Here is a 24,904-nt window from a genome sequence, read left to right on the forward strand (position 1 = left end):
AAATACCACGGTAAAACGCTAAACCGATAATACCTTGTACCTCGGGTTAAGGTAGCAGCCTACGAATTATGTCAGTCACAATCAATTAAATGAAGAGCGTTACTTAGTATAAGAGACGACGATATTTCTAAACTGATACTTGAGAACTTACTCGATAATTGTATCTTATCTATTTAGCTTCTTGTTGTGTCAAAGTTGCAAAGGCATACTGGGACATCATTAGTGGTTGACGTGTTAGCCGTTTGTTGTCTTAACGATTGACCCAGCAGCAGGGAAGTTCTACAGACCAGACGGTTCCGCCAAAATAAACCTTCCTACGAGAACTTTCTCCGTAGAAGCCTCAGATTTCAAAAATAAAGCTTCCTACGAAAATTAATTTGCGTAAATTCGACCCCGAGTGCAATTTTTGTGTGCAAAATCAATGATTCTGGACAAGGAAAAAACAAGGTTTTTTAGGGGGTGGGTGGGAAATTTATTCTGGTGTCGTGGAGTTTGCAAAGTTGGGCTGCAGATCTCATGAATAAATTTGATCGAGACCGATTCGATATCTACTACGCGGATCATTAAGATTAATCGTAATAAAACCGTGCGGTGTTGCCTGGGCGCGGCTGAAGAAATTTTTGAATTTGTTTATGTCCATATCGCCGTTACACCAGGTCTGGTGAATATTTCTCAACGTGTGAGTATCGACGCCATTGAAAACCGATAAGATATCGCAATTGTCCCTAATTACCTTTGGAATTTGCGTATATCGCTGCGTCACGTAAATCACATCGGTATTCTTGTGTCTGCCACGCGAAAATATCCTAGCCGGGTTGGTTTGTTTGTCCAGCATGACATCATCGAATACGACAAGATTATTAACATTGCCATCTAAATTTTCCACGGATGGAGCTTCATTGATGTCTGTGATAAATTCGATTGTGCCCTCATCGGTATTGTCGCTAAATTCCTTTAGCACTTGATAACAACGCTGATCATCAACGGACGGTGCAACCAAATACAACTTATCCCATTTCAACCATCTCATTATCAAATTTAGTAACAACTGCGTCTTTCCAGAACCAGACGGGCCAATAATTATCATTCTTATCGAATTTGGTAACACCGCGTTGTGTTTTATTTGCTCGCGTTGCTTCGTGGCGGAAAAATCAATTACATTCATGTTACTAGAATATATGGATCTATATTGTGTTAAGTGTCGCACTCGTACAGCTACGCTAAATCCAATCGAAATCGTTACGCGCAACAACAGGAACGCAATCAAGGGAGAATGCGAAGTTTGCAAGACTCGCAAGTTTAAATTTGTAAAAAAAAAAGTAGAAGAATCGGAGGAGACATTGCATCTCTCTTGTCAAAATTACCCGGGCTGCCCTGGGCAAAATATCCCGGAGAGAAGCATCTACCAGGATATAATTACTGCGGACCCGGAACAAGGCTCGATATCAGACTCGATGAGAATAGCCAACCCAAACAAAATGAAGATCCAGTAAACGCCATTGATAACGCGTGTTACTATCATGATCTTGCGTATCGTAACGCGGATTTACAACAACGGCATCTCGCTGATGTCAGGCTAATTCATGCAATAAACGCGATACCCAACAAAAGTCTCATGGAGAATGCAGCGGCTTTGGCTGTGAAATTAGGAATGAAAGGTAAATTAGTATTCGACGCTGGTAAATTATAATGGAGCAAATATATTATTCTCCGCGAGGTTTTTGGCGAGGAAAATCAGCAATATCCAAACTTGCCAAGGCGGCAAAAGTAAAACAATCTGTTGCTGAATCGTGGCTATCGAAACAGGCAGTCTGGCAAATATATCTCCCTCCGCCTAAAAAAATACCGTACGCGAGTTTCTCTGTCAGTGTCCCTAATAAAGTTCATCAGGCTGATTTAATGTTTCTTCCTCACGATACCGTTGACGGAGTCACATACAAATATGTCCTAACCATCGTTGATATTGCAAGCAGATACAAGGAAGCGGAACCGTTATCGAATAAAACAGCAACGGAGATTGCTAAGGCATTTGAGAAAATTTACTCGCGATCTCCGTTGACCTGGCCGAATCTTCTCCAGATTGATCCAGGGCGAGAATTCCTCGGCGCGGTTACTGCATTGATGAAAAAGAACAATGTTAAAATCCGACGTGGTATAGTTGGTGTTCATCGTAATCAAGCTATCGTCGAAAGATTCAATAAAACACTAGCGGAAAGATTATTCGGATATCAGTACGCGCGTGAATTTATCCAAGATAATCGATCTCATGATTGGGTATCGAGGTTGCCTCATGTGATTAACGCACTAAATAACGAGACAACGAGAACAATAGCAATGAAACCTGCAATTGCAATTACAAAACCGAATATACCACTAAAGCGAGATTCTACTATTCCACCTGTGCTAGGTAGCGTCACGGTCAGGTATTTATATAAGGAAGGAGAAGCCGAAGGAGGAAGAAAAAGAGCAACCGATCCAAACTGGAGCGTCACAACACATAAAATATCAGCCGTAACAAGATCGTCAGGGAGACCAGCAATTTACATCTTAGATTCACTAGCTCCTCAACGCGGATTTACCAAAGAAGAATTACAAATAATACCGAAAGATACTCAACTACCGCCAGCGTCATTAATGTGATTTACTCGAATTCTACCTAACTGGGATAATTTTCTTACTCTCGACACGGCTAAATATACCAAATTTGACCAGGAAATTCTATCATCGACGATCCAAACCTGACCGTGAACTGTCAATCCCTGCGATGAATGTATCGTTGTTGCATATCCAAGTTTCCATGGCGATCTTTCTGCGTTTATCGCGTCATTGACAAGATTAATATCAACAAATATAATATCATTCAAAACCAAGATCTTTTCCTCTCCGCAGGGTAAAGTAACACTGATATTTTGTTTCCTGGTATCAGCGGGCCTGTAACACAACGGCACCTGCAACGTTGGAAATTTCTCGCAATGCAGTTTGAATAACATTTCCTGAATAATATCGCGAACAATTTTCCTACTAGCAACAATCAAATGATCGGGACGCCACAAATTTAGAAAAATATCCATCGGGGTTTCATCGATTATTCTTCTCATCACATCGCATTGAAACTTATTCGGTTGTAATCGAATTATTTTCTTAAATTCGGTCAGTAAACTATCATCGGATCTATAATCGGCGTCGATTTCCTCGTAATAGTCAACGAAGTTCCTGAGCCATTCGTGAGGAGATTCACCATCAATAGGATCAGGCTGACCATGATCGCCGCACATTATCACGGCGGTATTTTTCCCCTCCAGCCAAGTCAGGAATGATTTTAGCGTGACTAAATTTACTGTACAAATTTCGTCAAATATTATGATCTTGTTGATATATTTGTTTCCCATGCGAACCGAATCCCACAATCCACCGCTGTATTTGAAATAACTGTGATACGTGCAAGAACCAACGCCGCGTTGCCTTATTTCTCGCGCTAATCTGTGAGTTGGAGTCAGCACGATCATATCGGAATTTGAAAATAAATTTATCGCTCGCGTTGTTTTACCGCTACCACCGGGACCATTCATGTAGACAAATTTGTTACGCGAAATTGGGTCAAATGCGGATGCAGCCGTCGATATTTCCTCACATTTATCTCGATGAAATTTATCGCAATCTTCAACATCGGCGTCCTCACAATAATCTAAAATATCCTCGTTTTTTATCCTCCAAGTTCCCCAAGAACCATCGGTGATTAAATTATCCAGCCTGTATTGGTATTTTTTATCGATATAAAACGAATCCGTCGCTACCCTTACCGCGATATCAGAAAATTTATTTATCATCGACAACAAATTTATGCTAACATAAGCGAGCATCGACGACCTTAAATGCGTATACTGCGTTGATTCTCCATCGAGGTAGCTGATTACGGTACCCAACTTTGTTCCATCAATGATAATATTTTCTCTGTTGCAAAATATCCCACGCGATACCGTATCGGCGATAATAAAGTCCATTTCGGCATCATTGATAAACAACCTAGCGTGTCGATGTTTATGATCAGCGGATCCTCCTTGAGTAAATTTACCAATTATTTTTCTTCCGATATCTTTCGCGTTTTCACAATCCGTCGGCAACCACACTTCGGTTTGTTTCCTATACGATATAATCGCCTCACTCACCGTCAACGATATTAACATCGACGAATCCAGCATATATCTCAACAACACGGTAGGGACCCATCTGCGCTGAGATAAATGCCGACCGAACCAAATATAACAAATTTTATGTAAATTTTCAGCAAACTCGAATGAAGTTACATAAGCGAATCCTGTCATGACAAATTCAGGTAACGGTCCGTTAATTGCCACTCTTGTCATCTCGCTGGTGGAATGGCCAAATTTAGCAAAATAATCCGCACAATCGCCATATCCAAGGAAACTTCCAGGATAACACGCGCTCATGTCAACGGAGATCATGTCTTCGAAATAATACTTGGTATTCCACAATCCGCCATGGCCGTACTCGATACAACTAAGTTGAATATCAGCGAGATATTCATTCCTCGTAGGTTTCCACGAATTTCTTTCTCTGGCAGCGTGAGCAGCAACAGACGGAACTGTAAAGCAATTTGTCAGTAACTGATCAGGATTTGACGAATATTTCACCGCGATATTTTTCATCGACTCGTGTAATTTTTCATCACGGTAAATATCTCCGCGTGGCAAGATAAACTGATCATATTTTTCTTCGCTCGAGAATAACCAAACCGATATTGGATCAGACGCGGCTAATTTTTTGATATATCTGAACATGGCATCGGAATTGTCCTTTGCAGCATCCGCAGATTTACTATCTGTGGGATAAAATTTAACAACACGATCTCGTGGAAATATCATCACCGACTGTGACCACGCATGTGAATTATGATCAACAATCTCGATTGGTACTCCTCGAGATCTATACGGTGACGAGTATAATATTTCTCCCGATAATGTTTTCACCGTGATAGGAAATTTAAGTTTCTTGCTCAACACAGCTACATCGTCAATCGATGCACCATCAGCAACTGTCTTTGCCCACGTGTTAATTTTACTCAACCTCAACTGGGTCAAGCCAGATCCACGCCGGGTGTTTTTCATATGCTCGATAACGCGCTCAGCAACGCAATTTATCATCGTAGAGTCGCCGACGGATTTTTTCATCGCAGGTAGATTTTTCATGTCAGGATTATTATTCAGCCGATAAATTCCATAAACAACAGCGCTAGAAGGGTACGCCCTAGCATAATAAGGACCGTCAATTCCCAATAATAATCCTGGCTTCGAATTTTTATCAAGAACAACATTTTTCTTACCGCCACGCACGGGATCTCGTTTATCGCGAATAATCCAAGTGTCGTCCGGCATTTGTGCGATAAATTTTATCCCGAAGATAAATCGCTCTTCCTTATGTTCGGTTTTTATATGCTCGATTATTTTCTTGGCCCGTTCCAGATTCATCGTAGCATCAACAGAGTTAGTTTTCCATGTCGACCAAACATGAGCAGCTCCATCATCGAAAAATTCTTTTTTGGCACGATCGACCTCAGGAATGATATATTCTGCCTCATCAAGATCAAAAGTATCCATTATTATATTTTAGACAAATATCTAAATTATAATGAATAAATGTTCGTGGATACCAATCGGATCAACAAAATCATGCGACAAATCCTGCAGAGGCGATTATTGTGGTACTCACATATATGCAATTCGACGAGGCAGCAAAGGACCACAGCGGTGCTTAGTTTGCCAAGTTGGCACGCGAGGAAAGACACGGTTGTGTTTATCCTGTGGAGGGAAAAATTATCGAGAATTGCGCCGATATTACGAAAAGAAATCTTCCTCGGTAATAACATGCGAAGAAGATTATATTAATCGATTCAAGGCAAATTATGATTTAGACAAATAGAATATTGTATATGGATCCCAAATCGACGATTCCTGCAATGACAATCACACACGAGTTCAAATCTCATCCAACCATTGAGGGATACGAGGCGTCATCGGATGGTACCGTCAGAAATGACAGAACAAAGTATCCCGTCGGTAAGGTTAATAATTCGGGGTATCTCATGTTCACCGTCCACAAAAACAAAAAAAGAAGAGAAACAAATTATTACAATCATAGATTCGTGTACGAGTGTTTTCACGGACCAATAGAGATTGGACTTGTCATCGATCACATTGACGGAAACAAACTCAACAATAAATTTTTCAATTTACGCGCGGTGACACAAAGTGAAAATTGTAGATCTGGCAATACCGGCCGAGGACCGCGAATAGCTAAAGCCGTCAAATCGATAAATCAAGCAACAGGCGAGGAATTAATGTTCGAGTCGATGAGAGCCGCTGCGAAATATTATGATATTAATCCAGTCTCAGTGTGGCGAGCGGCAGAAAAAAAATATAAAGCAACATTTTCCTATAATCTCGGCACTTGGATCAAATTTTCCTACATCCCAATAATATTCGATTCGGAAAGCGACGAAGAATAATTGAATATTACAAATTTGTATAATGAATGAGGAAACCATAAATAACATCATCGAAGCCATCGATGATCTGAGGAAAAAAATAAATCTTCCATCGGAGTTGGACGTGAATAAAATCCGATCCGAATTCGAGACGATTGTTCAGGGGAAACTTGAATATAAATACACGCTACCATCCGAATACAAATTAATAAAGAAAATCCAAATCGCGATGTACCAATCGCTAGCTACTGTCAACGATGGTCAAATCGAGGATTTCGTTAAATTATCTACGCTAGTTGAAAAGGCTAGATTGATTTTATCAGACGCATACGAATCGAGAAAAATTACAAGCTCGCGCGTCAGGCAGTTGAAAAAGCTTGTTGATGAAAGTAAAGTTAGGGAATCTTCCGATTCCTGAAGATTTCCACAAAAAAAAAACAAAAATTAAAAAAATCTGTTAATTTTGAAATTTTCCTTGGTTTTTATTTATTTTTTTGGCCTGTTTTTCCCTGGCAGACGGATTCGAAGACTGAGTCGGGAATCTACGATTTTACCAACAGGCTGATATTTAGCGTTTCTCCTCGTATATCAAGTAAATTTTCATCCTGATCCGTTAGTTTAAAATTTATACTTGATAATAACCGATTGTGACATCGTAGGTAGAACGGATTCACTGGCTCTTTTATTATCAAATAACCAGGAGAGACGCTAGGTGAAAACGAATACAAGATAAATCCCTGCTGCGCTTGCCTTGATATTGCCTGATCAACATTGTAGCTGCCCTCGACAACATCCGCGTGAAGATAAATCGCGACAACCTCCGTTATATTAACGATACCCGGCGAGAGATGTCGCCCTTGCCCAACTCCGTCGTTGTCATGCTGAAGAATTGATTTCGTTTTTATTTTGTTAGCCAGCCACGCGTTATATAATTTCGGAAATAAATCATCAATGGTATCGGTGATGGATTTTCTCATTTCATCAACGTTGTAATCGGGAAATTTATAATTCGGTAGTGTTTCCTCGGTCAATCCGAATAATGTCATAAATTTCTTTTTTTCTCCTGAATTCCTGATCAACCGGAAACTGCTCGCGGGGAGATCATAATCAGCGACTGATATATCATCGATTATCGCCAGAATGAACATGCCATGATAATATTCAACATCAAGCGCGAGTTGATTAAGTATCTGCACTCGTTCGATGATAAGTTTATTGCATGATTCTGATTCTTCTAAGATACAATCATGAAAGATTTTTTTTAGTAAAATTAATTGTAATTTATGTTCCTGGTTAAAATCATCGATGGTTTTTCTCACCAAGATACCATCTATTGGTTTTACTCGTCTGGGTTGTAAAACATTGACCTCGAGAACATTCGAGGAGACCTTGGGGAGAGGCAACCATGAGAAAGTCTTATCCTGAAGAGTGAAAGCAAAAAATAGCGTGTTAGATTTGTGATTATTCATGAGAATGATGGCATCTTCGACAAGATCCTTGTGTCTGATTGCTGTTTCGTAATATCCTTCATCGGTGATAAAATCTTCTTTTTTAGGCTCGGGTGGATCTTGGATTGGTTCGTGCCAACCAGGAATAAACACCTTCGGTTTTTCTGGTTTTACCTGAGGGTTAATTTCAGGCCAACCCAATACGGTCCTAATTGACGAATGGTAAATATCTACCATGTACGGCGGTTTTATCTCGATGATCGACGACAATGTTGGTTCGTGTGATAATATCTTTATTCCCGGGGTAGCATCGCCGGTTATATTTGTTATTCTGTATGCGAATTCCGCATCGATTTGCTCAATTTCGTCACTGCCTGTTGGTATGCTAACGGGAATCCAATCGGGAGTTCCATCGGCGCGTTTTTTATTAGCGATAACAAGCGATTTGTTTGACAATAATCTACCGAATGATTTTGATCTGATATTAGGCCAGCTGTTGTAGACGCGTAACTGTGATAGCGCAATTTCCTTAACGCCGATTGGTGTTGGAAAATTAATGCTAAATTCTGGATTGGTTGAACTTAACGATATTAACGTTGTTGTCGGCGGTGTCGTGTTTGTCACGATCTGGGCTAGTTCGGACATTATTAATATTCATTTGTTCAATCTCCGAGTAAATGCTTATCATCGAAGAAAATTCTAGATCGGATATAACGCCATCGTTGAGACTCTCCGAAAGCAGCGATGATAATTTCGAATACGCGTTATTCACCTGAGATAGTTTGTTTTTGTACAATGATAATTTCTCACTCGTGCACGAGGATATCTTTTTCGCGATGATATTTAGAACGCCGGCGATTGTTGTTGTTGATGATATTATTATCGTTGCTACGATTGGCGCGATTGTTGTCACCGCGGATAAAATTATTCCTGCGCCGGCAACTACCGCGGATACTGCTTACACAGCAACGTCAATGGTAACTAACCTTCGTTGGTATTTCTTTATTTTTATTTGATAATCGTCGAGGAGTTTTTTTAACGAATCCTGCCATGACCGCGCTTGATTGTAACGGTAATCCGATGCGGTCATTTATTAATCTACGATAACAATTGCGGTATTTTGTTAGGTTTCGTACGGAATATTATTCCACCCGGATAAAAACTCGTAAATCGCAAAATAATTGATTGGTCCTGTGATGGTTCTATCTGGTGGTTCTAATGTAAATACCTCTCTGGTATTCCCCTCCATGGAAATAATAAAAATTCCAGGATAATATTCATGAAACGTATTAGTTTCGTGAAATTCAGTTGTTACCGTGAATTTTATCCTGGATATGAAATATACTCGATATATACCAGTAATTGGCGCAATAAAACTCGTAACATTTGATTCGGGTTTCCATGTTTTATTTGGCACATAACAACCAAGTTTTTCTACATTTTCCACGTCCGGTGGTATGACAATACGCGCCAATTTTTCAATTTTTGTGTTGATTTTTTGTGTTTTCTCGCTGAGATCATCGTGTGATGTTTTATCGACTTTTTCATCTGCGATTTGACTTATCTTGGAAGTTTCCTTGTTAATTTTATCAATTTCCTCGCTGATTTTTCTTGTTTTCTCGATGAGATTATCATGTGATGTTTTATCGATTTTCTGACCCACCTCGGTATTTATTTTGGTAATATCGGCGAGAATGCCAGTAACATCCCTGGTAGTTTCTGTTAATTTTTCGATAAGATTGTCGTGTGATGTTTTATCGACTTTTTGTTGCGTCAATTCACGCACCGTGGAAATATCCTCGCTAATTTTGGTAATATCCTCGCTAATTTTTTTTGTTTTCTCGCTGAGATCGTCGTATGATACTTTATCGCTTTTCTGTTCCATTGTGGTTTTTATTTCGGTAACGTCGGCGATAATCTTAGTAATATCATCGTTGATTTTTCCTACCTTATCGCTGAGATCATCGTGTAATTCTTGATCAACTTTTTTCTTTACTAGCTGATCTGCGGCGAATGATGTATCGATAGATTTTTTTATATCCTCGTCAACTTTTTTGCTAAGTTTGTTTAAGGCATCGTCGAGTTTTTTAAGATCGTTATTTAACCTGTTGAGTCGTTTTGTCAATTTATCTTGAGCATCGTCGTAGGCTGCCTTATCCACCTTTAGCAACAACGCCGTTGATAATTCTTTGTCGGATTTTTCTACATCCGCGATATCAGCCTTCGATGGTAACCTCGCGATAAGATCAGCGACGTCAGCGATGGATTTTGTTACCGAATCTGACAGGCGAGTAAACTGCTCGATGCGTTCGTTATATTCGTCTCGTTTGATTATATCAGCTATTTTGATATTGCTAGTTTGTAATCGCCCTTCGGTATTTTGAAAAATAGCAACCTCGCCAGGATCTATCTCCGACAACGATAGGAGATTGTTGATATCACTCTTGGTTGCGAACTTTGATATATCGACGCCATCTATTTCTTTTTCCTTTTCCTTCCTGAAGAGGGGTCTACCATAAATGTCAACCATGGTATTTATCTACGGTGTATTCAAATAAAATTTTGTGATACGGACTGGATGATTTTGAAATTGCGTCAAGAACATTAATTGATTCTGGACCGCATATTGGTGGATCCGTTAATGTCTGCGTTGGAAGCGTCGAATACCAAACCGGAAGATTCAGCGAAGACACGTAGTTGATAAATTCGTTTGGCGGCGCTAATCCATACGAATCAAAATAAACAACCTCGCGAGGATTAATCGCGTAGGCAACCCAGTGCGTGCCAGGGCCGGTATTTTCATCGAGATTTATTATTCCTGTCTCGGTAGGGTTTGGTTTTTCTGGTAGTTGATCTCGCATAAATACGCCTCTGAAAAATTTTATTTTTTTTTTTCTTTACTTCGCTGATTAGATCTAAATTTGATAAGGGCGTGCTAATCTTAGGCCGGATCCGTATATTGGGGGTGGTCGTCCTAATCTTAGGCCGGATCCTTGTTGTCGTCTTTGCAACAGTCTCGCGAGCAGGGGAAGAGCGATGATGGGAAGTGGTCCTGTTTTTTGTAGAAGGTTTTTCACCCCCTCCATACCCGTGATGGCTCCTCCCTTTTTTTTACGGTATCCCTCTCCGGAAATTTTTTCTATTATTTTTTTGCCTGCGAATCCGCCCAAGGCTGATGCTAGACCGCCTAATAAAGGTATTAACAGAGGGAAAAATCCACCTACCTTGACCATGTCTCTGATTGCCCCTATGGAGAGACTTATATGAACACCGGAATTCGCTGATTTGGCTTTGGTAAATCTTTCACGTTGACCTCTAGTTAGCGATAGTTTGTTAGGCCCACCGTGAATCTGATCATTTTTCAAGGTTAATTTCATACCGCATCGCTTTGCTGTTGCTGTTTGGAGCTTTTTTATCTGACCCGGGGTCAGAGTTACGCTGACGTGTTCGTAAGGCATATTAATAATCGCTTAATCTAAATTTAGAATTTGTCACATTCTCTCGACAGGAGCGTCAATGATTCTCATTCTACCACTGATGCCTTCCAAGATCATTGTTCTATCACTGAGAATCACCGCGACTACCTTGTGATTAAGTCCACCCGTGTTAATTCTGGCTTTGAAATGGATATCGACAACGGATTGTTTTACCAAGTCGAGATGTTCCAGGGAAAAGTAATAGATGGGATAGAGAGTATTAAAATCCAACTGTGATATTTGCAATCCGGTATCGATATTTTGATCGCGACCCATGAAACTTAACAAGCGATGATACGCACGAGCCGTCGAATGATTTTCAAAATCAATTGATATTTCCTCGGATGGTTCTTGTTGGCCGTTTATTCTCAATGAAACGTTTGTTGCTCCAATGCGATCAAATATCATATGACTGTATAGTTGATGATATCTATCGGTACGCAAAAACGCGATAAAGATATGCCTAGGTGCAGAGGTACCTTGCTGCGATGCAATACGCCAGGTATAATCACCATTAATATTGGCAGTTGTGGAATCTGTTGTTGTTGTCAGCCATGACATGATAGATTTACCGCCTTGGTTCATGAATGATAATAATTTTTCTTCCTCGATTATTGATGGAGTTATCGCTGGCATCCACAAGGTAAATTTTAGTAATCTTACTATGCCGTTATTATTCGCGGCATCATTGGGACCTATCACGCCGGTAGCGTAATCGACAGCACCTTCTCGCTAGATAGCATCGTTGCTATTTTCCTTTCTAACAAACGTAACGGTGTGTTTTGCTCCGTAGATAATTTTCCTGAAATGCCTGCAAAATCCGAATATATGAGATAACGGGATAGCACAAGCGAATCTTCTGTTGTTTAGTGCTAGCATAGACTTTCGCGTGGTAAATCCGAGATTATAATCAGGGTAAGCGTTAATGATCATATTTTCGACATCAGCGAGAGCAGCACCAGCGTGATTGTTGGGTTGTCTGACAAGGAACGGCCTACTTTCCGGACGATTAGTATTATCCTTGGTAAACATCATACTAGGGCCAGCTGATCTAGCAAAATCATCCGAGTATCTGGCTAGGCCTATTATCGTTGTTGCTAAGTCAACATCATTGGTAATTGACTCAATCTCTCTTCCGTCAATCATGTAAGTGGCGCTCTTGAATAATGCCATAATACCGTTATTGACAAATCCGACTCTAAAATCTGCTCCATAATTGGTACCATCAGTTTTAACAACTTCCCCAATAACTTCGATATATGCCTCAGATGGAAGAAAATATCTTGTTGTATCGTGGACTTGAATTTCCAAGCGATTAGGTGTATTTGGTTCAACTGCAGAATATGAGAAATACTGGAAATCTCGCACGGATGTGTCCCTGCCTACCGGCTCATCCATGTCGAACACTTCCTTTGACACTTGTGCGAACATTATTAATAAGAATATCATCTAAAACGAAGACCGCTGCACAATTTACTGTGCTAGGTCGATTATTTTTTTATTTGCCGCGTCGTTTATGGCTTTGCTGATCTCGGGTGGCATTTCAATGGTGCTAGGTAATTTGACTGGCTCTCTTTAACGCGTTAAATTTAATATTTTTTCTCTGATAGCATCGTAGCCTTTAGTAGCCAAACTGCCGATACCAGAAACAACAGTCTCGCCGATTTTTCCTATTGCTTTTGACGCGAATTGCTTGACTGTTGGTCCGATTTTAGGTATTACTCGCGTGACGAGGCTTCCAATGATATCGCCGAATCCATTGCCGTGGATATATTTGTATACTGGCAATCGAGAGTTAACTACGCGGACCTGTCTGGGTCTGCGTTGATGTTTGTGAACAATCATGTTATTTCAATTGTGTTATTTTAATCGATGAGCTCATCGACAAGTTCTTTGTAAATATAAGAGTTGATGACACCGCCGCGAAATAATCGCTGACAAATATCTGAGGCTTCGTTGATTATTTCACGAGAGTTATTTCCGGCTCGTTTTCCTCCGATTAAAACTTCGAGGCGAGATACGTCGTTAACAACGCTGTCAGGACAAATGGTATATCCGGTTCCCATCTTTGGTTTGGGAAATTGCGATGGCGATAATACGTCCTCGAATTCTTCTTTTTCTTCATCTAATTTTCTTACTTTTATTTGGAAATCCTTGAATCCAGGATGATCAGTATCGATTTTTTCTCTCCCCCCCCCCTTGCGGCAAAATACACAACTGGAACCCATTCCTCGCGGGTATATTTATCTACGGAATCCTTGTGTAAATATTTACCTCTACTGTCGTAATCGTATTTGGCGATTCTAACATTTTTATCTTTATCATTTAATTTTTTAAGTCCAGCTGGAGTAAAATCATCAGCGGGAATTCTTCCAACGATTCTGGAAAACTCTAATTCTCCAGTAAACGATTTATTTGCGTAATTCTCAACCTGAACAAATCTCGTGTCATCATCTCTGGCTTGGGGTAAATTATATTTTATTCGATATACTGCCTTGATCCATTTTTTCCGATCATAATATTTTGATCCCGCTTCCGTTAAATATTTGTGTCTACCGTCGAAGCTACGCCTTGCAAAGTATCCAAGTTCCTCAAGATTATTAGGATCAATTTTGTCTAAATCTAGTCTTATGGCAGCATAACCTTCTATACCAAAATATTTTTCCTTTATATTCGCGAGAGGATCGGTTCTTTTTTCCTTCCTTTCTTTTTTTGGTTGTTCTTCTTCTTCTTCTTGCTCTTGTTCTTCTTCTTGTGCTTGTTCTTCTTCCTCCTCTTTTATTTGTTCTTCCTCCTGCGATTGTTCTTGTTGTAATTGTTTTTGACTTACCAGATCCCTTAATTCTCCCAAAAGTTGTTCCGCCTTCGGATCTGTTTGTGTTTGTGCTTGCTGCAATTGTTTTTGCGGCGTTTCTGGTTGTGCTTGCTGCAATTGTTCTCGTAGCGCTTGTGTTTGTGCTCGTACTTGTGCTTTTGTTCGTGCTTGTCTTATTTGTTCTTGTAGCTTTTGTGTTTGTGGCCGTATTCGTGTTTGTGCTTGTTCTTGACGAATTTGTGTTTGTTCTTGACGAATTTGGTCCAATCTATCCGGAACCACTCGAGTGTGTTGCTCGATGTCTCTCGTCATAGGAATAAGCCCCCGCTTCCTAAGTTCCTTATCTTCCTTTTTGTCACCGTACGCTACCTGTTCGATTGCTCCAGTGACTGGACTCAACAATTTCGATGATATCTCGGTAATTCCATATTGTGCGTCTTCGTAATCACGAACTTTTTTCTTAAATAATTGTTTTGCCGGGATAAGCTTCCTTACTGCCGCTAATTCTTCTCGCGCTAATCTGGCAGAATGAGGTTCTCCAACTCTACTAGTTTTCCGACTCATATTATTTTCAACTATATTGTTTTAATGCGAGGTAAAATTAGGATCCGCAGCCAAATCTTTCAACATCCACCTACACCAGAATAAATTTCCCCCCCCCCTAAAAAACCTTGTTTTTTCCTTGTCCAGAATCATTGATTTTGCACACAAAAATTGCACTCGGGGTCGAATTTACGCAAATTAATTTTCGTAGGAAGCTTTATTTTTGAAATCTGAGGCTTCTACGGAGAAAGTTCTCGTAGGAAGGTTTATTTTGGCGGAACCGTCTGGTCTGTAGAACTTCCCTGCTGCTATTGACCCTGTCCGAATTTATTTCAATATCAGATATTAAGCTGTGTCCAACGTATATTGCTTGCTATATCTATAATTTTCTAATATGCCACATATGTCACATGCGTTGTGAATGAAGATGTCCATTGACTCTTTGACTGATGTATATTATAATCCTTTGATACGTCTAATTCCATGTAATGTTTGCATGGATCGAAACTGCGTTATACAAGATGCATTTAAAATTTGGTAATAAATTTGCATGGATTCAAGATTGTTATAAAAGATTTATTTACACGTAATCAATAAGGGGGGTGGCGTAATTAAGTAGGAAAGGTTTACGTGCGATGAAACCCTTGATGGGGGCTCAGAATGCAATGCCACTGGAACCTCCATCTAACCGTAAAAGAATACTGACTCTAAGAATTGACTCTTGTTCATATTAAGAGCGGGAAGGGTATGTACATGCTCCCCCTCCCCGACCGATCCGTCTTTAATAAGTCTTTCTCTTTCACGGTAAGCATTATTATGTTGACTGTTGAACTGATAATGTACGCTGTTGTTAAAATTTGTTTCATATTAAGATAAGTTATGAAATATTAAACTAGTTAGAATGGATTTTAAAATTAATTGGCAAACAGCGAAGTAACAGATTTAAGAAAGCATAGAGACACTTGCGTATAGTGTATTCGATATATTTAAAAACACATATTACCAAACTTTGCCTCGTTCTCATACAGCTTGGTTGGTTTAGATAGCATGCCATTCAAACTCATTCGAAACAGATTGCCAAGACAAGAATGTTTTTTTATTAGAAATGGGAAGGTGACGAGCATAACGAAATTCTTTATCTAGCTACAATGTTCATTTTCGTAATTGCTGGTCTGTTGTTATTTTTTAATTTTATATTTTTCAATGAAAGTAAAGGGATTTCGCTCAAATTAAGTGCAGATTATGATAACAAAATCTGTTGTTTCTTCAAATTAGCATTGCTAATACATTATTGTTCCGACAAGAGGGATATTTTCTCATTTGAATTGCAAAAGATGACAGATATCAGCGCCAATTCTTACAACGGGAGAAATTTTAATGTATGCAAAATATTTTTTGTCAGTCTAATTATATTTTGTAATTTTCCAGTTCTATCCAAAAAAAATATTTGAGTATTCTGCTATACATTTTTAATCCTTACGCTAGACGTGTGATATTAGTTTTTTCATCTTGACGGAGTAAACAACTATTATCGGAAGTTATCGAATGTGTCTCTGACACAGAAAGTATCGTAAAGAATTGCAAAACATGTTCTTAAACGTTCCTTCCAGAATGGCTCCACAGCTTTCACTGGAATAATGTTCAGGACTGCCTAGGTACCATGTAATGTTTGATGCTGTTTGGCCATTCCACCACCTCCACACTGTGCTTGCCATTGTGCTTCGAAGTCCAATCCATAGCCAATATCCTGTTGTGTATATAAATATATATATATATATATATATATATATATATATATATATATATATATATATATATATATATATATGTGTGTGTGTGTGTGTGTGTGTGTGTGTGTGTGTGTGTGCATCGAAGATTTATTTAGAGCAAGCAACAATTTTGACAATCTACAAATATATATTAAATCTTATAATTAATTTAATGAATTAAAATAATGTTATATTAAAGAAGATTTGAAAAGACTCATAATGCACGCAATGACAGACATGATATTTATCAGCAGTACTTATTATGCATACTTTATATGCACATTAAGTAGGACAAGATGAATGTCCGGGGATTATGGGATATATTGTCTGCTTACCAGATCTATTAATTTCATTGAATACTTTGCAGTATGCTAAGTGTTAATGGTGGAAACATTCTGGTAAATGTACGCCTTGCATATTTCTCTTAACCAATGTAACCGATAATAAAAAGCTCTGAAGAAGATTAATACCAAGTAAGTAATTCGAATCATTTTCGAATGCTGAATTAAATCCTAAATTTATAATAAACACATTGAGTGTACATGAGTTCAGAATAGTAAGATTGAATGTTTACGAGATCTCTGTAGTAATATTGAATGCCTACGAGTTCATAATAGTAATATAAAATTTTCATGAATTCATAATAGCAATATTGAATGTACATGAGTTCATGATAGTAATAATGACTAGGTCTGAGTTAATAATAGTAACATTGAATTTTCTTGTGTTCATATTAGTAATACTGAATGGACACGAGTTCATAACAACATTATTAAATGTTTATGAGTTCATAATAGTAATACTGAATGAACACGAGTTCATAAAAGTAATACGAATGTACATGAGTTATTAATAGCAGACTGCACAGTTCTGTTTATGATTACATTAATAGGTTTCATCTCCTCCACTCGTTGCTGCATCACGTTTCGTGATGTTAAGAATTTGTCAGATTGACTCTGTAGTTTGAAGAAGACTGATAAATAAAATTGTACTAACAAGGTAGTATAACCTAAATCATGCCCTTGTTCACCACGCTAAAGAATGGTCCCTTAAGTAATGGGACTAATACAATAGTATTTTCTCTAAATCGTGCCCTTGTTCACCCCGCTGGAGCATGGTCCATTAAGCTGTTATTGTTGTTGTTGTTGTTGTAGGGTTTAACGCAGTTCTGCAGCAAATGCTAGGTCATATATGGCGGGCAGTAACAATGGTGGAGGGAGAACTAGGGAAAACCTCGGAAAGAACCACCGACACACGAGAAGCTACTGGCAAGCTTTCTCACATACCCACATTGGCCGAACCTGGAACTCGAACGACCGCAGACAGATGTGAGATGGCAATGATCCGTAACGATGAGTGCTTGGACCACTCAGCCATTCGGGGTCCCTGGTCCATTAAGTAATGGGACTAATTCCATAGCATTTTCTATAAATCATACCATTGCTATACCACACTGCAGCGTTGTTCATTAAGTAATGGGACTAATACTATAATATTGTTCTCCACGCTGCAGCATGGTCCATTAAGTAATAGGACTAAAGGAATAGTATTTTCTGAAATCATAGCCTTGTTCACTACGCTGCAGCATGGTCCATTAAGTAATGGGACTAATACCATAGTACTTTCTATAAATCATACCCTTGATTATCACATTGCGATATGGTCTTTACAGAAAAGAGACGATGGTACTTTACATATTCTAAACATCATATTGTTTCCCTCATCCTGCCGTATGGTCCGTAAAGTACTGGGTGGATAATATCATGTCATATTCTGAAAATCATACCATTTTCACGTAACGCAAAAGTATGGTATGTGATGTATTGGGGCTACAATATTCGCCGTACGTTACCAGATTTGTATTAAAAAACAACAGTGCTTGGTCGTTTTCATCTGCATTTGTTTCTCATAGAAAACCAGTAAAATTAAACATTAATCAACAATAATCAATAAAGATTCCATACAAATGGCACTTTTGGAGCGTGATAAAGTTTATTTTCGTGTATTTGCATATGCTATATTGATAAAACAAAATGAATGTCTCCTTCGCATCAGCTTTTAAACCATCGAAAGCACAGCATACAGAGCTGACTAAGTAGTGTGTGCGTATGTGTGATTTGGATTTGTGACGTAGCTTTAACAATTTGTCAGTCATATCCGTACGATGTCTGCGGTGTGGCAGTTTATAGTGATGTCTAGCACTGGGGCATCTTGCCGCAGACATGTAGCATGATGTCCCACCCAGTAACATTATCCTGACACCAGTCCTAAAACGAACCTCTTAAAGATGAGCGCATGGCGAGGCAGCTGTTAATACCATTTTTGTAAGTCTTTGGTATGGCTCAGCCGGGAATCGAACCCACAACCTCCCGCATCCGCGGCGAACTCTCTAACCACAAGGCCACCGGAACTGTCTTGACTAAATAGTACAATTCGTGCATTGTTTTTAGATCTGACCGCAGAATAATGCCGGCAAGAAAATTTATCGTGTTACCAATGAAGCATAGTGACGCCACTTTTACAAATTAACGCTTGATTGCGAGTAATTTAAAATGGCCGATGTCAAAGTTAGAGTTGGTTGGTTTAAGAAATATAAAATATTTCAAATATTTTTTTTTCTTCTTCTTTTTCGTCTTCCTGTTGCTATTATTATTATTATTATTATTATCATTATTATTATTTATAAATTTTAGACAATAGTATAGCAGTTATTAAAAGCACACAACATGGTGTTACAGGCAAGCATGTTATCGGTGGAAACATTATAGTGTTCACTTTTCGTCGACTTTGGTAGCTGTAATTTAAAAACATTATGTAAGGTAATGTAAGCTTTATTAAAATCCTGATATGAATTAGATGACATTGCTTTGACTGATATATCACTTACATACAAAATAAGTGTATGTTGATACCTGGTTGGAGATTGCTAAAGTACTTTAATTCAGCCTCATTCCTGATCATAAGCAGCTTAGCTCCTTCTGTTTCACATCGAGTCATTGCATCCGAATGGTTCAAAGTTGTGTTGTATTGCTTATAACACACTCCAAGACTCTGGTTGTAGATGTACCCTCCATCGCAATGTTGAGGACCTGCAAATCAGAAAATAAGCAAATTAAGTAAATTTCACATTTTTATATAAGATTTTTCTAGGTTTGATTTACATTATACGAGCTGAATCTTTTATGAGCTTTGTGAATTGCAGCTGACAAAAGATAATGACAATTAATCACACAGTCATAAATGTCCCTAAGTGCATGCGCATATATATGTGTGTGTGTGTGTGTGTGTGTGTGTGTGTGTGTGTGGAGAAAAAAACACACCTTGTTTTCAATGAAACAAATGTGCAAGCTTAGAAGCATAATAATACCTGCGCTAACACCTTGCATATGCTGTGTATCTCCTACAGGGCTTATAATGTGTTAGAACATATGCCAAATATTAAATTTACTAGAAAAATTAATAAAATAATGTCATATATATTAAAAATAAGATGGCATTTCAACTGTTCGTACAAAGAGTTAGATCTACCAATACTCTTTGTTTATCAATTTGTGATCCTTGAACGGCGCATTAATTTGATTATGTACATCTTGTTTCCATAATAGTCGACCCTTAATGGCACATTAATATGAATATATACATCATGTTTCCATAATAGTCGACCCTTAATGGCACATTAATATGAATATATACATCTTGTTTCCATAATAGTCGACCCTTAATGGCACATTAATATGAATATATGCATCTTGTTTCCATAATAGTCGACCCTTAATGGCACATTAATATGAATATATACATCTTGTTTCCATAATAGTCGACCCTTAGTGGCACATCAATATGAATATGTACATATTGTTTCCATAATAGTCGATCTTTCAATGGCGCATTAGTATGAATATATACATCTTGTTTCCATAATAGTCGACCCTTAATGCTTCATTAATATGAATATATTCATGTTGTTTCCATAAATGGTCGATCTTTCAATATCACATTAATATGAATATGTACATGTTGTTTCCATAATAGTCGATTTTTCAATGGCACATTAATAAGAATATATTCATTTTGTTTCCATAATAGTCGATCCGTCAATGGCACTTTAATATGAATATATACATGTTGTTTCCATAATAGTCGATATTTCAATGGTGCATTAACATGAATATATACATATTATTTCCATAATAGTCTATCCTTCAATAGCACATTAATATGTTGATATACATATTGTTTCCATAATAGTCGATATTGCTATGGTGCATTAACATGAATATATATATGTTGTTTCCATAATAGTCTATCCTTCAATGGCGCATTAACATGAATATATACATATTGTTTCCATAATAGTAAATCGTTTTTACGGTCTCTAGATCCGTGATGAATATGCGAGTTTTAGTCATTAACGACATAAAGTAAATAGAGAGAACAATAATTAATAAACCCCGCATTTTAACTGAATTTGACTTGAAAACCCCTTCACCCCGTCTCTCTCTCTCTCTCTCTCTCTCTCACACACACACACACACACACACGCACGCACACACACACACTCTTTCACATGTGTAATTGACAAATTTGAAAAAAATATGTCGACAAATGTGAATTGAAATAGAAAAAGAATGTTTTGATTAAGTTAAACCTACAAGAACGTATTTGGTCGTAACGGTATACATTTTCATTGAGATCTCTCTAGAGTACTCACAGTATCAACGATACAAAGTTGCATTATCCTGCTAAGACTGAACACACACGTAATGTAAAAACTTATAATAATGTTATAAAACCAAATTAATTTTTATCTATAAAAATGTCAGAACCCCCTATTTGTTTGTCTCACTGTAATGCATTGTCAGGCGGTATACTAGCCGACCAGCAGACAAAACATAGGGACGGACAATCAAATATGACCATTTAATGTAGTTACGAAACAAGGCAGAACGTTCTAGTTCCATTATCCAAAATGTTGTGCAACAGACCATCTCAGCTCCTTTAATCTCTTTCTAAAATTAAAATATCATCTTTAATTTTGTATCCAAATCAAAAGTGTGTTATTAATTGTATTTTCTTGTACATATTTGAAGAAGAGTATCTGTCAGTTTCTTCGCAGCTATGATTCCTTAAATCGCAAATTGAATTTCTGCCTAAGAAGAAATGGGTACACAAAAATGTTGCTTTATTATTCCTTGCTACATATATTCATTGTGATCTTTTACATATCGTTGTCGCAAATTAACACCAATAATAGTTTTTGTGAAAGGGGATACGTAACCGGTTTGTGCTAGACTACAATCGCTTGTATACTCATTACGATAAAAGTGTGGCATCGTACGATTGTTTATCTGATCTTCAAAATATTCCACTTTCTAATTCGTCAACATTGTACATACTTGTGTAATAGTTCCATCCTTGCTGCACAGCTTGATTGACAGGGAGACCACGCTTGTATGTCTGAGACCCCAAACACTTTTCCAATAAAAGATGATGGAAGAATGACTTGCAGGAGGGATCCATTCCGCAAAACAAGGAGCAATCGATCAACGGGCAGTCATTTTTCTCCCACAATATACTTGATGAGTCTTGGTTGTTTTCGGAGTCATGATCTTGTTCCCAGGAGTTGCAAATGCTTGAATCTATAGAGATGTGATGTTATGTGATTTAGATTTTTAACGTAGCTTTAACAATTTTTCAGTCATATCGCTACGATGTCTGCAATGTGGCAGTTTATAGTGATGTCTAGCGCTGGGGCATCATGCCGCAGACATGTAGCATGATGTCCCACCCAGTCACATTATCCTGACACCGGGCCGACCAGTCCTAACATTAGCCTCTTAATGCTGAGCGAAAAGCGAGGCAGCTGTTAGTACCGTTTTTGTAAGTCTTTGGTATGATTCGGCCGGGGATCGAACCCACGACCTCCCGCATCCGAGACGGACGCTCTAACCACTAGGCCACAATCTATAGAGAAAACTAACGTATATTTTATTGTGTCTTCTAAATGAAATCACATTTGCAAGATCCGTGATTCTGGATAAGTAGGTTTTACTTGAAGAGTATTTGGCCCCAATAATTCAGTTGCTACTAGTGGCCATCTTTATTTCCAATGTCACTTAAAGGGTCATCTTAAAGGACCTTTTTGAGTGTGATAATAAAATAAATGAGAATCATTAGTAAGTACCAAGGTAAAAAACTGACTCTTCAACATGTCTTCACAACCAGTTTATTCATCTACGTGTTGTATTCTTGTGTAATACTTCCAGCACTACGTGTTATATACTTGTGTAATACTTCCAACACTACGTGTTATATACTTGTCTAATGCTTCCAACACTACGTGTTATATACTTGTGTAATACTTCCAACACTACGTGTTATATACTTGTGTAATACTTCCAACACTACGTGTTATATACTTGTGTAATGCTTCCAACACTACGTGTTATATACTTGTGTAATACTTCCAGTACTACGTGTTATACACTTGTGTAATACTTCCAACACTACGTGTTATATACTTGTATAATACTTCCAGTACTACGTGTTATACACTTGTGTAATACATCCAACAGTACGTGTTATATGCTTGTGTAATACTTCCAACACTACGTGTTATATACTTGTGTAATACTTCCAACACTATGTGTTATATACTTGTGTAATACTTCCAACATGCTTGAGGTGCAAAATCAGAAGGATGATTACGTTTGTACGCGGGAAATGCCAGCATGTCTTTTCATCAGAAAAAGATAGTGAAAGAATGGCACACAAAACGGATTCCAGTTACATATATAACAACAGAGGAACAAGGACATACGGCTGTTGTCAAAGTCATGATTCAATATCCATATATTGCTTGAAATATCTTGGAAGAAATACCTTAAATTAAGGATGTTTATTATCTATGCTAACCAAACGAAAACAACTTATTGACTATCGTGATTCAAATACAAGCCTCGACTATCGAATACAATTAAAAGAGGATGTCATTAACCTTAATGTCCAATGGCGTGGAGATTATGTGTTTCGATCTTTTTCAATGTCAGTGTTGAAACCCTGCTCGTTACTCGTAATTCTTTTACATTAATATGCATTAATTTTAAGAACGAAGTGTCTACCCTTACTTAAACGTTCACCATGCAATGCAATAATCAATTTTGATACACTATGTACATATATATATTTCGCGGAAAGAAGTGTAATTACAAGAGAAATTTTCAAAACGTGTGTTATTTATTGTTACATTATTTTGTCTCTTTTATGAGAACCTTAATAGTTAATATTGCAAGGAAATCCAATATGAATCACTCATAACAATTTAAAGTAGTAAATCAACAGTTAATGTCTGATAACAATGATATGAGTTACACATCTTTGCCTTGAAATCTTATCTAAATTATGTTTTGGCCACATGCTTTCGTAACAAAGACTCGTGGCACTTGTTTTCTTCTGCTGTGGGTTTATTTTTCTTTTTGGTATTTTTATGGGGGTTAGGCTTAGTGTGTGGCACTGCACTATTTTATTTGGTTTTGCAGTAATCATACATTTTATACGAGTAGATATCATTAAAATTAAAGTATATCAAATAAAAGATCGGATTTAGTGATGAAACATACAATCAACTGATAGATACATCAGAACGTTATGGCAATAGCGTGAACAAAAAAAACACGTCTTTATGTCAATGTTTAGATTTGATCGGTAAGAAAGAGATAAATTGAAGCTTACCTTGTGCAAGTGAGCCTGCTATCATTAAAATCAAACCGACAGGTGAAACGAAGGTTCTTGACATTACCAGACGAGAAATCATGTTGAAATCGCAGCGGGAAATAAGGCAATGTAATTGTATTCCTCCAGAAACTATCACAGTCTTGGTTCAACGCTTGTAGCAAACGACTACCAATAATATGACACCCTTATGGAATAGGAGAAAATCTCTAACTGAAAGAGACATACTAGATGGCTTTTCGTTCCATTCTTTCGTCCATACACAGTGCCAATAGCCAACCAATGAGATTATTATATTGATTTGTAGGTGAATGTTTCTAGAGGGCTCCTGCAAACGTATTGATTTACGCAGACACATCCTTCAAAATTACATTATATAACCACATATTCATAGACATATGACTGATTTAATGACCCCAATCCATAAACTGAAATTACTGATCGACTGAGAAAATACACTAGTCATCAAGCTGAAATTGCTGATTAACAGAAAATACACCAGTCATCAAACTGAACTGCTGATTGGCTGAGGAAATAAACTAGTCATCAAGCTGGAATTGATGACTGAGAAAATACACCAGTTTTCAAGGTAGAAGTCCTGATTGACTGAAATATTACGT

At 37.9% G+C, this 24,904-nt stretch overlaps 1 protein-coding gene across 2 annotated transcripts; it reads right to left on the reverse strand.

The window, feature by feature from the left end:
- Positions 1-15,100: 15,100 nt before the first annotated feature.
- Positions 15,101-24,485, reverse strand: LOC149784006 (C-type lectin lectoxin-Phi1-like). 2 transcript variants are annotated; one of them, XM_089933190.1, is made up of 4 exons: positions 24,285-24,485; positions 21,950-22,192; positions 19,466-19,642; positions 15,101-16,531 (listed from the first exon to the last, which is right to left on the reverse strand). In XM_089933190.1, the coding sequence occupies exons 1-4, from the start codon at positions 24,364-24,366 to the stop codon at positions 16,323-16,325; spliced, it is 711 nt and encodes a 236-aa protein (XP_089789316.1). In that variant the 5' UTR covers positions 24,367-24,485; the 3' UTR covers positions 15,101-16,322. The 2 variants fall into 2 exon arrangements, with proteins under 2 accessions (XP_089789316.1, XP_089789317.1); XM_089933191.1 differs by having other exon boundaries at positions 19,441-19,642.
- Between the last annotated feature and the right edge of the window lie 419 nt (positions 24,486-24,904).

Source organism: Sinohyriopsis cumingii, chromosome 14, assembly GCF_028554795.1.
Source record: "Sinohyriopsis cumingii isolate HCF-2022 chromosome 14, ASM2855479v2, whole genome shotgun sequence".
Classification (NCBI taxonomy): domain Eukaryota; kingdom Metazoa; phylum Mollusca; class Bivalvia; order Unionida; family Unionidae; genus Sinohyriopsis; species Sinohyriopsis cumingii.